The 14,041-nt window shown below is 43.0% G+C and overlaps 1 protein-coding gene across 7 annotated transcripts in view; it reads right to left on the bottom strand.

Moving 5' to 3' along the window:
* Positions 1 to 474: 474 nt before the first annotated feature.
* RBM47 (RNA binding motif protein 47) overlaps positions 475 to 14,041 on the bottom strand; it is a 115,429-nt gene continuing 101,862 nt past the window's right edge. For 5 of the 7 annotated variants that reach the window (XM_073342207.1, XM_073342211.1, XM_073342209.1 and 2 more), the window contains exons 2-5: positions 11,830 to 12,995; positions 9,636 to 9,842; positions 6,258 to 6,469; positions 475 to 3,549 (exon numbers count right to left, since the gene is read on the bottom strand). In XM_073342207.1, coding sequence (XP_073198308.1) covers positions 3,295 to 3,549; positions 6,258 to 6,469; positions 9,636 to 9,842; positions 11,830 to 12,995 — 1,840 coding nt within the window. In that variant the 3' untranslated portion in view covers positions 475 to 3,294. The remainder of the gene's footprint in view (positions 3,550 to 6,257; positions 6,470 to 9,635; positions 9,843 to 11,829; positions 12,996 to 14,041) is intronic. The other 2 variants (XM_073342208.1, XM_073342213.1) reach the window with 2 other exon arrangements.

The raw sequence follows: 14,041 nt of genomic DNA, 5'->3' as shown, positions 1-14,041 counted from the left end.
TTAAGGTCAGACACCAAACTCATCTCCATCTGTGTCCAGAGAAGGAATTTAACCAAGAGATGAAAAATTATATGGCCTAATCCAAGTCCCACTGAAATCAGTGGAAAGACTCCCATTACCTTCATTGGGAGTTGGATTGGGGCCCATAGTTGGTATGTTCTGCTCAGGGATTAAAGTAAGGGAGAGCAGTGGAGCAGCACATCTCCCCTTTCTCTACTAAAAACTGTGTGTGCTCCGTTCCTCCTTGTCTGGTGCTGCTAAAAATATAGAGAGCGCTCCCCCAACTCTGGCTGTGTGGCAAGAGCCTCCTCTTTCAGTTTACTTTCGCCACAAATTCTACTCAGTTCACACATTTGCCCCACTTCTTTTGCAAATAATTGGAGAGAATGGATCACATGCAACAGCTTTTTCTCTGTGACTAAACCTGGCAAGCATTTTAAAATGAAGTAACAATACCTGTTTTTAAATAATGCTTTATTTACTACATCCTAGGAATGTACCATAAGTGGAGCAAGAACTAAATAAACTCAGAAGTTTTAAACAATACAAAGAACAGAGATATAGTAAAACACCCAAAATACTAGCACTTCTGAAAATGAGGCACGCTAATATATGTATATATTTTTATATACATATATATTTCTTTGTATAGTTTGTTCTTAACCTAACAGTGTTCACATTTCAAGTCATAAACTTACCTCAGTAGTGTACATGAAATGGTGGAGAAACAGGTATAAAGACAGACCACAGGTGGGAGGCTCAGAGATACCTAACTGACTGTACTACCAATTTTTGGCCCCAGTCTTGCCATTGGAACTGCTAGCACAGACCCCGGAGCCCATGAAGAACCCCAGTCATCAAGGCCATTTGTTTTTAAAGTATCTTGCTGTCTGCCATGTTAGGATATCATCTCCCTCTTTATTTTTGTTGCACATAATATACAGGCATATGTAAAATACAGTAAGAACTCTAGTTGCTGTTTAAACTAAAGACCTTGGAATGGATCATGTCCTCTGCTTCTGCAAGCAGAGGAGACTTGGATCTGGGTGGATCCCTCTTGGTGGGCACAGAAATTTGGGCAGGGGAGTGATGGCTTCAACATTGTCCCTCCCACCATCTCTCCACTGCTGGAGCTTGCCAAGGTTTTGGTGGAGGGGCTGGGATGTGGTGAAACAGGGTATCAACCCACATTTCATTGTATCATCCTCTGCTGACCTAATGGGTTTCTATGCAGCAATCCAGTCAGATGTTGAAGCTGCATGAAGTGGCATTACTCATGCTGGGTCTTATCTATGGCCACTGCTCAGCATGAGATGACTTAACCAAAGGCTGGAGACGTGGGAACCATTTCCCACCTCCGCTGGGCTGGGGTTTCTATTCCCCACTGATTCCCGTGAGAGATTGGTTTTGAAGGCTGCCCATTCCATGCAATCAAGCCCTTGGATAACACTCCAGCTGGGTTGGGCCTAAGGTGTAGGTGCATTTTTGGAAAGGTTGGAACATGTGATAAAACTCTCCGGGGAAGGAGCATTAGGGGCGGAGTCTGATTTAATAGTTAACTTCCTCACCGTACTTCTGATAATAGTTAAATAGCATTAAATATAACAGAGTGTTGCTGAGTGAAAAACAGTGGCCCAACTTAAGTTGAGAAAGTACATATTAGGTGGTCACTTAATTTAGTTAGATATGATCTGAAATTGCTGTCCGTGGGCAAAACATGCCTTTATTGTATGGACCTATAGTTGGTTCTTAAATTAAAAAAGAAAGCAAAATTGTTTATTCACTACCCTATTGCACACCACACTTCATTAGAGTTGTCTTGGCAAAGCTGATGCACTTCATAAAGTGAGTGAGCTATTCTTTTGACATTTTACTGTATTTTACATTCACTGCATTACTAAATAAAAGCCTTTAAACAGGCCACAAAACACTGCAATAATATATTTACTTCTTAATAAAACAAACTTTTTAATAACATTGAAATAAAATGTTTTTTTGTTTTGTTTTGTGGCAAACCACATACCATGTAAATTAGCAACATAAAATGACTTTAAAAATGTATATTAGAAGATATTTACAAACTCTATTTCTTAAATTCATAGGGCTTTAGTCTCTGTCTTCCCTGATGTGAATGCATAACTCCAATTAATGCTAATGGGAATTAGGTCTGAAAGGGAGAATGGGAAGGAGGCTAGCCCCATTTTATTAAGTACAATATCACTAACACCCCTAGTACCTTAGAAATTTTGCATGAAACATGATGAAGCTACAGGTAAATAATGCAGTACTTCCTGCTGACAAAAGCACATTTGGCCCTGTCTAAAATATCATACATTCGCTGTCACTACAACTTACACGTCAAAAGAATAAAATAAAGAGCATTTAAAAAGAAACTAGGTTTTATACTGGAAGAAGATCTAAGTCAAGATACCTCTCATGAAATATTAGATACCCTGAGCATGTGCTCAGGGACGGACCTAGAAGTGACTTCAATAAATATAAAAGCCAGATGTTATGGAAAACACAGCAGCCTCTTCTTTAGCTAAAACAATTCACTTAATCATGCTTTAAAGAGGTTTGTTTTATGAGTTTGTTTTTTTAAATAGATGTTTGTTGCTTGTGAGTTTTGATAGTGATAAACAAACTGTGCTAATGCCAGCACAAAATGCAGAGGTCTCGCTCATTTTCAAATTGCACTTTCCAGTATAACTTTTTAAATAAGATACTTGTTGTTTTAAACAAAAACAAACAAAAATCTAATGTATGTATTCTTTAAATATTGAAAATATTCTTCAAAATATATTGTTTATACATTTCCTAGCTGCTCAGATGTGCTTTTTTAATATATATATATAGTTGATATATTATTAAAGGCACTACAAAATAGAATTCTCTGGAGTGCAGAAGTTACTAAAAAATAACCTTCATACCACAAATATATTGAAAATATAATTGCTTAAAAAAAACCCACCCAAAAAACCCCCTTTGCAATCCCACTACTGTGTATAAATTTGTATGGGCAATGGGCTTAATGCATATAGGTCACTTAGAAATGTATGAATACAGGTATATTAAATTTTAAAAATATCCTAAAAAATTAGTGAAAATGTCACATATATAAAATATTTCAAACACAATATTTGATAACATTCTTCACTTTCAGTTTTTTTTTTTCAGTTTACTGAGTCCAAACATATTCTTTTGCTGTAGGTTCTTTCTTCATAAATAGTAAAGTGTTCCTTCAGTGTTTGTCCCTCTCCCCTCCCCCCCAGACCCCCCCACTGTCTGATAGTCTCAGTATGTCTGGTAGACATCATGTATTGGAACCTGGATTGTTGCAGTAGGAAATGCCTGAGGTATATAGCCGGCATATCCTCCATACGCTGCTGCAGCTGCAGCTGCTGCGGCGGCGTTCTTCTGTAGTGTGGCTATAGTTGCTGTTGTTGCAGCAGGAGCTGCAAACGGAACATAACTTGCACCATAAATCCCTGCAGCAGGAATTCTCTGAATATTTGGAGCCATGGTGTACACTGGAGTTATGGGGCGACCCTAGGGACAAAAAATTGGCATTTAACCTTCCAACTCACAGACTTTATTCAGTCACTAGCAATCTAATCTACTAGGCCGAGTATAATTATTCCACACATTAAAGGATTCACTTCAGTTTTTTAAAGTTGAGGAAGGATGGTCTTGTGGTGAAGTCTTAGGACTGAGAGTTAGGAGATTGTAGATTTGATTCTGCTGGCAAGAATGGGCCTGTAAGGGTAGAGACTGCATGTCATGGGTGATGCGGGGAAGGCAGGCCAGTGAAGCCATGTGCATCGCCTGCTCTTCCAGGGGACCTGGAACCAACAAGCACAGGCCAGAAAGTAGGCTGGGCCAATTGTGGAGGGAGGGAGCTAGAGCACAAGGGTGATGTCACTTTTGTCTTTGACTCTGTCTGGCTCCTCAGCTACTATTACGTTACACTTTAACTTCTTGTCTCTGCCTGTATTACTGCCCCTTCCCATTTATCCTCTCTTGTCAAACTTTGTGTTGCCCCTCACCTCCTCCGCTCCACCAGTGTTCCCAGCCTTGTCTGCTCATTTTCAGCTGCCCCAACAGTCACTTTCGTGCCTTCTTCCACATGGCCCTTATGCATAGTTCAACCTCCCCATCCATATATACTTCCCTCTTAAAGATGCATTTCTGCCACATGGCCCATAGTGAATCTAGCTGACTTGTTTACAAAAAGACAGAACTCCCTAAACTCTGTCTACATTTCTGTCTTTTCTTGAGCACTTCAGGGCAGGGACTGTCCCTTCTCGAATGTCTGTAAAGTACCTAGTGCATCCTACATGAACAGATATCTCTCAGGTGGTTTTCGCCAGTAGGGCTTCTGTGGAGTTCCAAAGGTAACTTGAAGCTGCTTTCCTCCACTGCCTGCCTTCACCTAAGGGTCCATTCCCCACTCTGGTACCACTGCCCTAGCTGGTGCAGGAGGTGTCAGTTCTCTCAGCACCCATGGGGCAAATCAAGTTCCTGGGCTCTGTTCCTCATTGTGACACAGGACAAGTCACTGGGCCTCAATTCTGTAAGATGGGTGTAATAATACTTTTCCTAACTCATTGCTTGTTGTGGGGCTAAATTCATTCATGCTTATGAAACATCTGAGATTCTTGTATAGAAGGTGCTACTGAAGTGCAAAGTATTAGTAATGCCTCCCCTTGCCCCGTTCACCTTCTGAAGTCTCACGACTTGTTTCCAAAGAGCTTTGCAAATCAGTGTTATGGCAAGAAGTTTACTTAGATTGTAAGATCTGTGGGGGCAGGGACAGTCTTTTTGTTTTGTATTTGTACAGCGCCTGGCCCAGTGGTGTCCTGGCCTGGGACTGGGGCTGCAGGACAAATAAGTAATAATAAAAAGGAAGGAATTTGTTTTGCAAATGTTACTGTGCCCAAAGAGTCTGTCACAATGTAATTACACAGAGTCACTCTGGAGCTGTAGTAGTCTGTGTCTTTTTTTTCCCCCACTATTAACATAATAAATGGAAATGGAACTACAAAAAAAAGTCCCTATGTCATATCAAAATAAACCCTTACAGATCCAGCCAGTGCCATAGCTTGATGGTGGCCTTCCCAGGAGAGGGTTTCAGGATGGATTCCCATCCTGGTTTCTTGCTCCCTGACTGGACTGGCACTGCTGCAGAGGCAACACCAACAGCCTTTTAGGGAAGCATTTCAGCACTGTCAATAGAGAATAGCCAGTCGGTTATAGGAATGATGCTAGCAGGCTTCAAAGGGTGAGCTATATATTTCTTCTTAGTAGTGACTATGATAATGGCATGTGAAGGTTGGTGTGGCTAGAGCAGTAAAAAACAAAACAAAACACCTCAAGCTGAGAAGGGATTTGGGGTTGTGTCTAGTCCCACATGCACAAAAGTGGCAAAACAGGGTTTTTTTTTTAAATGTTATGTAAGTCCAGTTTCCACTTGCTGACCTAAAGACTCCCCAGAATAAGTGCTAAAAGTGCCGTAACTGTATTTTATTCTGTTGAACATGAATTCTCTCATCCTATGTCAGACTTAAGAGCTTTTTACTATTTGCAAAGATCTTCTTAATTGTTGCAATTACACATTGCGCTGCTATAGCACCTTCCGTTAGAAGATCCCAAAGTGCTTTAGAAACGTTACTGAATTTATTCTCGCAATACTCTGGGGAGATAGGGAAGGGTAATTACCACCGTTTGACAGACTGGGTAAGTGAAGTACAGACTAGTTAATGTTGCACAGCAACTCTGTAGTAAAGCCAAGGCATGACTACCAAAGTAGTAGTGCTTTAACCACTTTCCTTTTTCTCCGTGGCCAATATGCTTCCCTGCCCTGCGCTAGATGGAATGAAAAAATAAATTCAAATGAAATGGAAAAAGACCCCAAACTGAAGGGGGAGCCAGTGTTTCAAGTGTCTCAACTCTTCCCCCTCCCAAGCCCAAGGAGACCCTAGCATAGCATCAGGGCACCCCGTTCTGGCAGAGGCATGCTAAGGCAGTAGCACAGAACACCCCTTTTGAGATTTAGCTGATCTGGGCGATAGTTCATGTGACTCCTACTTTACCTGTGTGGGGCTAAGCGATTCAGTGCCGTGTGAGACGACTGTCAAGGTAGGGCTGTTTTTTTTAGTCTAATAACTCAATAATCTCCCTTTAAACTGTGGCATGGCAAGAGGCCAGGGTTTCAACGTACCAAGGTAAGCTTAGCAAGGACTACGTGCTGAATTTACCTGGAAAGGTGGAGGGGTTGAAACTGCAGGTATAACAGCTCCTGCTGCCGCTGCTGCTGCTGCTGCTGCCGCCGCCGCGCTGGCTGGATCCTGCTGGACAGCAATGGGATTGATCATATGTTCCACTGTGTGGATTTTGCCATCTTCCATCATCTTGGCTGCTGGAGCTGCCTGAAACATGGAGTACTGGGCCCCAATAGCAGGGATTGCCACTAGAACAGACCAAATGCACAAAAACATATTGGAGTTGCGTCCACAGTGCTTTCTTTCCAAGGTAAAGGAAACCTCTCTCGCAAGGTAATTTACACCAGTGGTTCTCAAAGCCGGTCCGCCGCTTGTTCAGGGAAAGCCCCTGGCGGGCCGGACCGGCTTGTTTAACTGCTGTGTCCACAGGTTCGGCCAATCACAGCTCCCACTGGCCGCGGTTCGCCGCTCCAGGCCAATGGGGGCTGCGGGAAGCGGCACCTGCGGACGTGGCAGGTAAACAAGCTGGTCCGGCGCGCCAGGGGCTTTCCCTGAACAAGCGGAGGTCCAGTTTTGAGAACCACTGATTTACACCATGCTCATCACTGTGATATACAACATACAAGGTCTTAGGGGTGCTTCTCAATTCATTTGTAAATTACTATAAATATTTCAAGGTGTGCTCATAGACTCAGTACTACAATTTTGTATGTACTGCATAGTTTTCAAACACTTTTATCTCAATGGGCTCTTAAAGCAGGACCCTCCCCCTGCGTGAGGGTCACACTGAAAACTTGCCAGGAAACTGGAAGGCTACATCAAATTTACAGAAATCTGTTCAGATTACAGTTGTCCTCATTTAGTGGCCTAAGGAGATAAGTTGGAGCATGCAGTGCTCCATCTTGATCTTAGTTACTGCCTCTGAGATCAAGGTGGGAGTATTGCTTGTTGGGACCTGAAGTTTCCATAGGCAGAATTGCTGTATGAAAAGAAGAGTGTGATCTGTATTGTGTAACTTTGTGGGTAGCTGTTGGCCTATAGGCTTCACTTTAGCCAACTCTGCACTATAGTTACTTACTATAGTATATTTTTCTGGCTTAACTTAGCTGCACAAATTTCATCACATCTTTCTACTTGACTCTGGTCTCAGCTTATTTATTTAATCTAAAAAAAAATCTTACACCTTTTTTCTCATGTCAAAAAGCAGGTAACTTGCAATAAATAGAAGAACAAGGGGAAAGAGCTATGAACAGTGAGAGTTATACATGCAAGGCCTGTGAGTCTGTACCCATTTCTGAATGGAGTTTGGCTGCATTGCTTAGGAAGCAAATTTGTCCTGCTGAAAATCTCCAGCAATCACATGTGTGATTCTGTGTGTTCCTCAAAATTTACAGTCAGCTTTGATTAATTAACCTTTCAACAATAAATTTATAGATAACTGAGTGACTACTTATAATTACAGATGGCTCGAGGAGGTGATGTTTGGATTGGGATCTGAATTAGCTTTAGGCAACAGATCAGGTCTGAAGCCAAATCAAGGTTTGGTTTCAATGGTGTTGAAATCTTGCAAGAGTTTATTCCAAACTGGCAGAAATCATGAGAGATCAGCTGTTCTGTTTTCCACCATTTTGGTTTAAAAAAACAACAACCCAACTTCACAAGAATACCTCTTTTTATAAGATTTTGACCACACATTAACAGGGATCAGAAATTAGCCCTTTCCATTTAGAACTGGATCTGGAACCAGTACCACAGAGGCAGGTTTGGATCTAGGGATTTGAATCCAAACCTTCCTAAAATCTGGAAATATGTGAACTCAGGAGTCTGCTTTTGGCCTATCTTTGGAGTTCTAATAAATTAGACAGATACCGTCAATAAATATTTACTAGGTAAGAAGATAGTGTGTATATCAAAAATCATTTTTCAAGTAATCTTTAGAAATACCTGAAACTCCTAAGATGTATTCACAATTATGAAGGGTGGGGACGCTCCCTCTGAGAACTGACATTTTGCCCAGAGAGTCTGAGGATATAGGTTAATTTATCTCAAATCTTTCTTTGAAAACAGACCTCATCTTTGAAAATCATCTACTTTTGTCATGCAAATACTAAGCTGAATGCCTCTTTTCTCAAACTACATCATCAAACTGTCAAGATGGCATCTTCCTTTAGGAGTGTTCATCTTTTTTTATTTTATTTAAGGTAAGTACATATCTTAAAAGTGATTTCCACTTATTTGTAATTGATTATTAGAGAATTTCATAATGTTACAACTACAATCAAGTACATTTTTACTGTAACATCAGTGGTGTTTTATTAGTAGTATGTCTGTTACAGTTCGGATTACACTGTAGGGAAAGTGCATGATTACTTTTTTCAGTGGCTCACCCTGGTCACTTGAATGCAGATTCTACCTCATAATAGTTAGCCCAAACAGAAATCTATTCAACCAGGGTCTTGCGGACTTCCACAACTTCATTCTAGCCACTACCATTTTCTCCTATAAACACCAAGGGCTAGATTCTCAGCTGCACCCAGCTTCCACAGGATGTTGCGAAGGGGGTGGTGGAAAGGAACTAGTTGCTGTTCCCTGATCCTGAGGCTGGTTCTCCACTAGCCCCAGTGTAACTTAGAACAGCCTAGAGGCTGTCCTAAAGTTTGTCGGCTAGTAATAGCACCTAAGGGGCTATCTGCTAGCCAGGAATTGCTGGAGCACTGTGTGATCTGGCCATCCCGTTCCTGCTCTACCATAATCCTAAACTGGAGGCTCCAGGAGAGTGGCACAGAAACCAGAGCTGCCAGCTCCGTGCCAGCTGGGGACTCTCCCACACCAAGGAAATCCTCACATAGGGAGATCTGCCTGCTTCCCAACCCCTTTGTCTTCTAGATGTCTATATTCCTGGGGCCAAGTCACCCCGATGTAGTCACTTAACATCAAAGGAGATAAACAGGGAGCAATGTGACCCCTAGTCTTCATTCTCTAGCAAACAGAGCAGCAGGCTCTGAAACCAGCAGCTGTGTTGCTATACGGTTAGACCCAGAGAGGACACCTAGGTGTGGGACTATCTTGTTCCTTTGGCCTGTGGAGTCCACACAAGTGATCATTGCTAGTAACCCTCAGTGAGTGGTGCCGGAGAATGCATTTGCTGCCTCACATTTGTAGAGAGGATAGTGATTGTCAGATTTTAATAGAACGATTGGCCAAACTCAGCAGGAAGAATACAGACCTACTGGTCCCAGCCACAAAAATATCCTAAGTATCACCAAAGCTGGTTGGGTGGGGTGTTAATTTACCCAAACCAATCTGAATCTAAAAAAGTTCAAGCTCAGTTCAAAGAACGGGCTGAATTTCAAGCCTCTTTATTCTCCCCACCCACCTCCCAACAGGTTTGCCCAACCTAGTAATTATACTAACCTGCACCAGGTTTAATGGCAACTGGATTGACAGCAGACAACTCCAAATTGGGTACAAGCTCATATCCTTTTTCTTGCTGTTTTCCTTTCCCTTCGTGGTATCTGCTATATATGCCACGGCCTGCAGAATATCCCCCCAGATAAGAGCCTCTGGGGCCAGGGGCTCTGTTGCCAGCTGCACCTCGCCCTCTGCCTCTTATGCTGCCTGCTTATAATAACAACATAACAAAATAAGGATGAATAACACAGTAACAGCAATGGGGGAAATATTAACACCCCCACATACAGGCATTCGGATAGTAATAAGCTATCTGAAGTTAGAATAGCTGAATTTGAATGACTCTGTTCTTGAAAACAAAGGGAATCTTGCTTGAATCAGGAATGCACAAGCAGACAATGCATTTTCTGGTGTTCATGGTACTTTTCGTTGCACGACTAGCTTATAGTGGTATAGTTCAGACTTCGGTGTTCTCTGGAATTTATTAATAATGTTGAAATAATAATTTATATCCACAATTTTGCAAATGTTACTATGGTGCTTTTGGTCATGTGATGTAGTGATAGTTTTATGGCAGATTGTTTGGGTATTCAGACCAGGGGTGATGGAATTTTCCTAAAAGGAGAGGGGGTGGGGGCATGAGGCCCCTCCTCTTCCCCCCAAAGCCCTGCCCCCTGGCCAAGCCAGAAACCAGACCCAGGCCGGGGAACCTGGGCCTCTCCACCTGCCCAGGGTGGGGAGCCCTAGAGCAGCCCCCAGCCCATGTCCCCACCTCCTGGGCCTCCCTCTGAGGACAGATGGAGGGTCCACAGCTCCCTACAGCTGCACACATGGCTCTTACCCTGACTTGGCTCTGGCTTCTGGCCTGGCCTGGGGGCAGGGCCTGGGGGGGCCAATGAGCTACAGGCAAGCCATGGTAAGAGCCACCCGGGCAGCTGTGGGGAGCTGCAGAACCTCCATTTGCCCTGGGCAGGGGACCTGAGGGGCAGGGACATGGGCTGGAGGCTGCTTTCGGGGCCCTCCACCTTGGGCCAGTGGATGGTCTGTAGCTCCCTACAGCTGCCCAGGCTCCCCGGGCTGGGCTCCAGCTTCCGGCCTGGCCAGTGCTGAGGCCTTGGTGGGTGGGGGGGAAGAGAGGGGAGGCAGGGGGCTGGGTCCATGGCAAAAAGTGGGAGGGCCAGGCCCATCCACTTTCAAAAGTGGGAGGGCCATGGTCCCTTGCCCACCCCCTGTTCTGGTGCCTCTGATTCAGACATCCAATTAACTGATTCCTATTCCTGTAGAAATAGTTGCAGATATCAATCAGGAGATTGAGTTGAGGCTGGAACTTTTGACCAGTTAGGGTTTACAAATATTTCTGTATTTATATAGGTGGTAAAAGAATAAGATCATGCTTATTGTTAAACTGAACTTGGCTGGGAAATACATTTTCAGTAAATTATATTCTCTGTAATGGCAGTACAAAACCACTTGCAATTATAAATGTCAGTTATAATTGTTGCAATTTAAGCCTGAATGATTAATTTTTTTGTTAATTTTTAATATATAGAATTCAATAACAATTAAATTCCAATAGTAAGAGCAATATGTCTAACTTATATAGTACCGTTCATCAACAGATCTCAAAGCTTTTCGTAAAGGAGGGTACAGTATGATCAGTTTTTTACAGATGCAGTAACTGAGGCATAGAGAGTTTATGGCTAAGGTTTTCAAAGGCATCCTGTAATTTTGGATGCCTATTTTGAGATACCTAGGATCTGATTTTTTCAGAGCACCCAGCGCTGTAGCTGAAGCCAAAGGGAGGTGCAGATGTACAACACTTTGGATAATTATACTCAAGAAGTCTGGTACTTAAACTATAGAAAACTTCTGTTACTTGCCCAGGGTAATACAACAGTAATAGAAGTTAGATCTCCTGATTCCCAATCCTGTGTTCTGTCCACTAGTGCACCCCTACCTTACACCTGTCTGCATATTAGAAAGGCATTGTCAAAAGAAAAATATCTTCAATATACTAGCATTAATAAAGTAAGACTGAGTATAATTATGACGAACTGTGCTGCAAAGGTAAGTTAAGAAAAATATAAAACGTGTCATCTGTTACCTTTTAAGACAGATTCATGCCTCCTCACCCCCTTGAAAGCAAAGCTGGCAATAATGCCCCCAAATTAGATTATGTTCAACTGTGCTTACTAACCTTTCACAAAGTAATCTCGGTTGGGACCGATCAGAGCATTGTATGGATATCCATAATATGCTAGTGTATACGGATCACAAGAGTAAACATAATTGGGTTGCTGAGTTACTTCTGTTGTTGCTGCTGCTGCTGCTCCTCCTTTAGCTGCTTTCTGATAACGAGTGTACTGCTCTTTGTCTACTGGTTTGGCCAAGGTAACTTCCAGGCATGAGCCTTCAAGTTCAGTGCCATTGAGGTTGTTCATGGCATGAACTGCATCTTCCCTGCTTGTAAAGTGCACAAAGGCATAATCGCGTATTTTTTTAACCCGTTCTACACAGCCAGGGTTAAACTGGCCAAAGATCTTTTTAATTGTATCCTCCGTGGTTTCAATCATTAAATTCCTCACATACAGGATTTTAACAGTCTCCATTACATCTTCATCAACATCTATCTCTGGTTCTGCCCAATCAACAGCAATTTGGTGGCCCCACAGTTGGATTCTCCCAGGCATCAGCTTTCTCCTGGCCATGGCGGCCGCTCGATGGCTTTCATACTCCACAAAGGCGAAGCCTCTATTTTTCATCTTGTCTGCTGCACTTGCATACACAATGACGTCTAGCACGCCCTCAGTCACCTTGGAGATCTCTTCTAGTATTTCCTCTCTCTTCTTCATCTTGGGTATACCTCCAATGAACAGTCTACAGTTATCCACACTGCAGCAAACACCTAGAAGCCTACCAGGACGGATTTCGTAGTTGTTCAGTTCTCTGACAGCACGTTTGGCTTCATGCTTGTGTGTGTACATAACAAAAGCGTAGCCGCGGTTTTTCCCATCAAAGTCCATCATCAGGCGCATTTCATAGATACGTCCTACAGACTCAAACACAGGCACTAGCTCGTCTTCGTACACATCGCGAGGAATTTTACCAACAAAGACTTCACAGCCACGAGGAGGGTGCAACCCCTCCCAGCCAGGTGGAGGCCCACCGTACTTGCGCTGCCCGTTCTCTTGAATCATGGTATATCCAGTACGCTCCATGAGTGCCAACAGGGCAGCCTCATTAGGTGCACCAGCTACACCTTCAGGAACTTTGGTTGTAGACATGTTGGAGGAGTCGTTACTCATCCTAGCAGTGGAATCCTCAGCTGTCATTATGTCAAAATCATTCAAAGTGTGATGAAACCTAAACAAAGAGAGGGGAAAAGAGGACATTAATTATCTACTGTTAACATGACAGGAATCTGACTTTTTTCTGCAGTTTATGTTCAAGTTCATTTTTCAAGAACGAGGTGAATATTAAATACAAAACATAAAAATTAAATAGCAAAATATATTCTCCTGCATGCGGTGGATACCTGGCCCAGGAAACTCCCTGAGATGAGTTTCCTTCAAATCTTCCCTTCGTATGAGAGAATCTAAATGGGGTTATGGAGGAAGGTGGTGGTCCAACTTCCCATGAACTATGCAGCTCTTGTTCTTGCACCCTAAGTCTGTGCAAAACTCCACTCTGAGGTGAGTATAGGCATGTAACCTGGGTAAATGCTGCTTCAAGTAGTGTTACTTGGGCTATGTCTACATGAGAGCTTACGGCAGCTCAGCTGTACCAATGCAGCTGTGCTGCTCTAAGATCTCTCATGTAGCTGCTCTATGCTGGCGGGAGAGAGCTTTCCCATCAACATAATTAAATCACCCCCCATGAGCGGCAGTAGCTATGTCAGCAGGAGAAGCTGGTATAACTTATATGCTCAGGTGTTTTTTTCCCACACCCCTAATACTGCATGCAGTATTCTAGTATCTGTCTCACCAATGCCATCTACAGAGGTAAAAACACCTCACAGCTCCCCTGTTTATACATCCAACCATCACATTAGCTTTTCTTGCCACAGCACTTCACAGGGAGCTCATATGAGCTGTTTGTCCACTATGACCCTTAAATCCTTTTCAGTCACTACATTCTAGGATATTGTCCCCCATTATGTAGGTATGGCCTGCATCCTTTGCTCTTGGATGTACCCCTTGTATCTGGCCCCATTAAAACACATTTTGTTTGAATTGGACCAGCTTATGAAGTGATCCAGATCGCTCTGTATGACTGCTCTGTCCTCATCATTATTTATCTTTCTGCCAAACTTTGTCGTCTGCCAGTTTGTATTCCAGATCATTGATGAAAATGCCGAGTAGCGTTAGGTGTAGTACTGATCCCTGCAGAACATCACTAGAAACACCCCC

Source organism: Lepidochelys kempii, chromosome 4 (genome assembly GCF_965140265.1).
Source record: "Lepidochelys kempii isolate rLepKem1 chromosome 4, rLepKem1.hap2, whole genome shotgun sequence".
Lineage (NCBI taxonomy): Eukaryota > Metazoa > Chordata > Testudines > Cheloniidae > Lepidochelys > Lepidochelys kempii.
The sequence above is the reverse complement of the archived record's forward strand: the minus strand, read 5'-3'. Positions and strand labels throughout refer to the sequence as shown.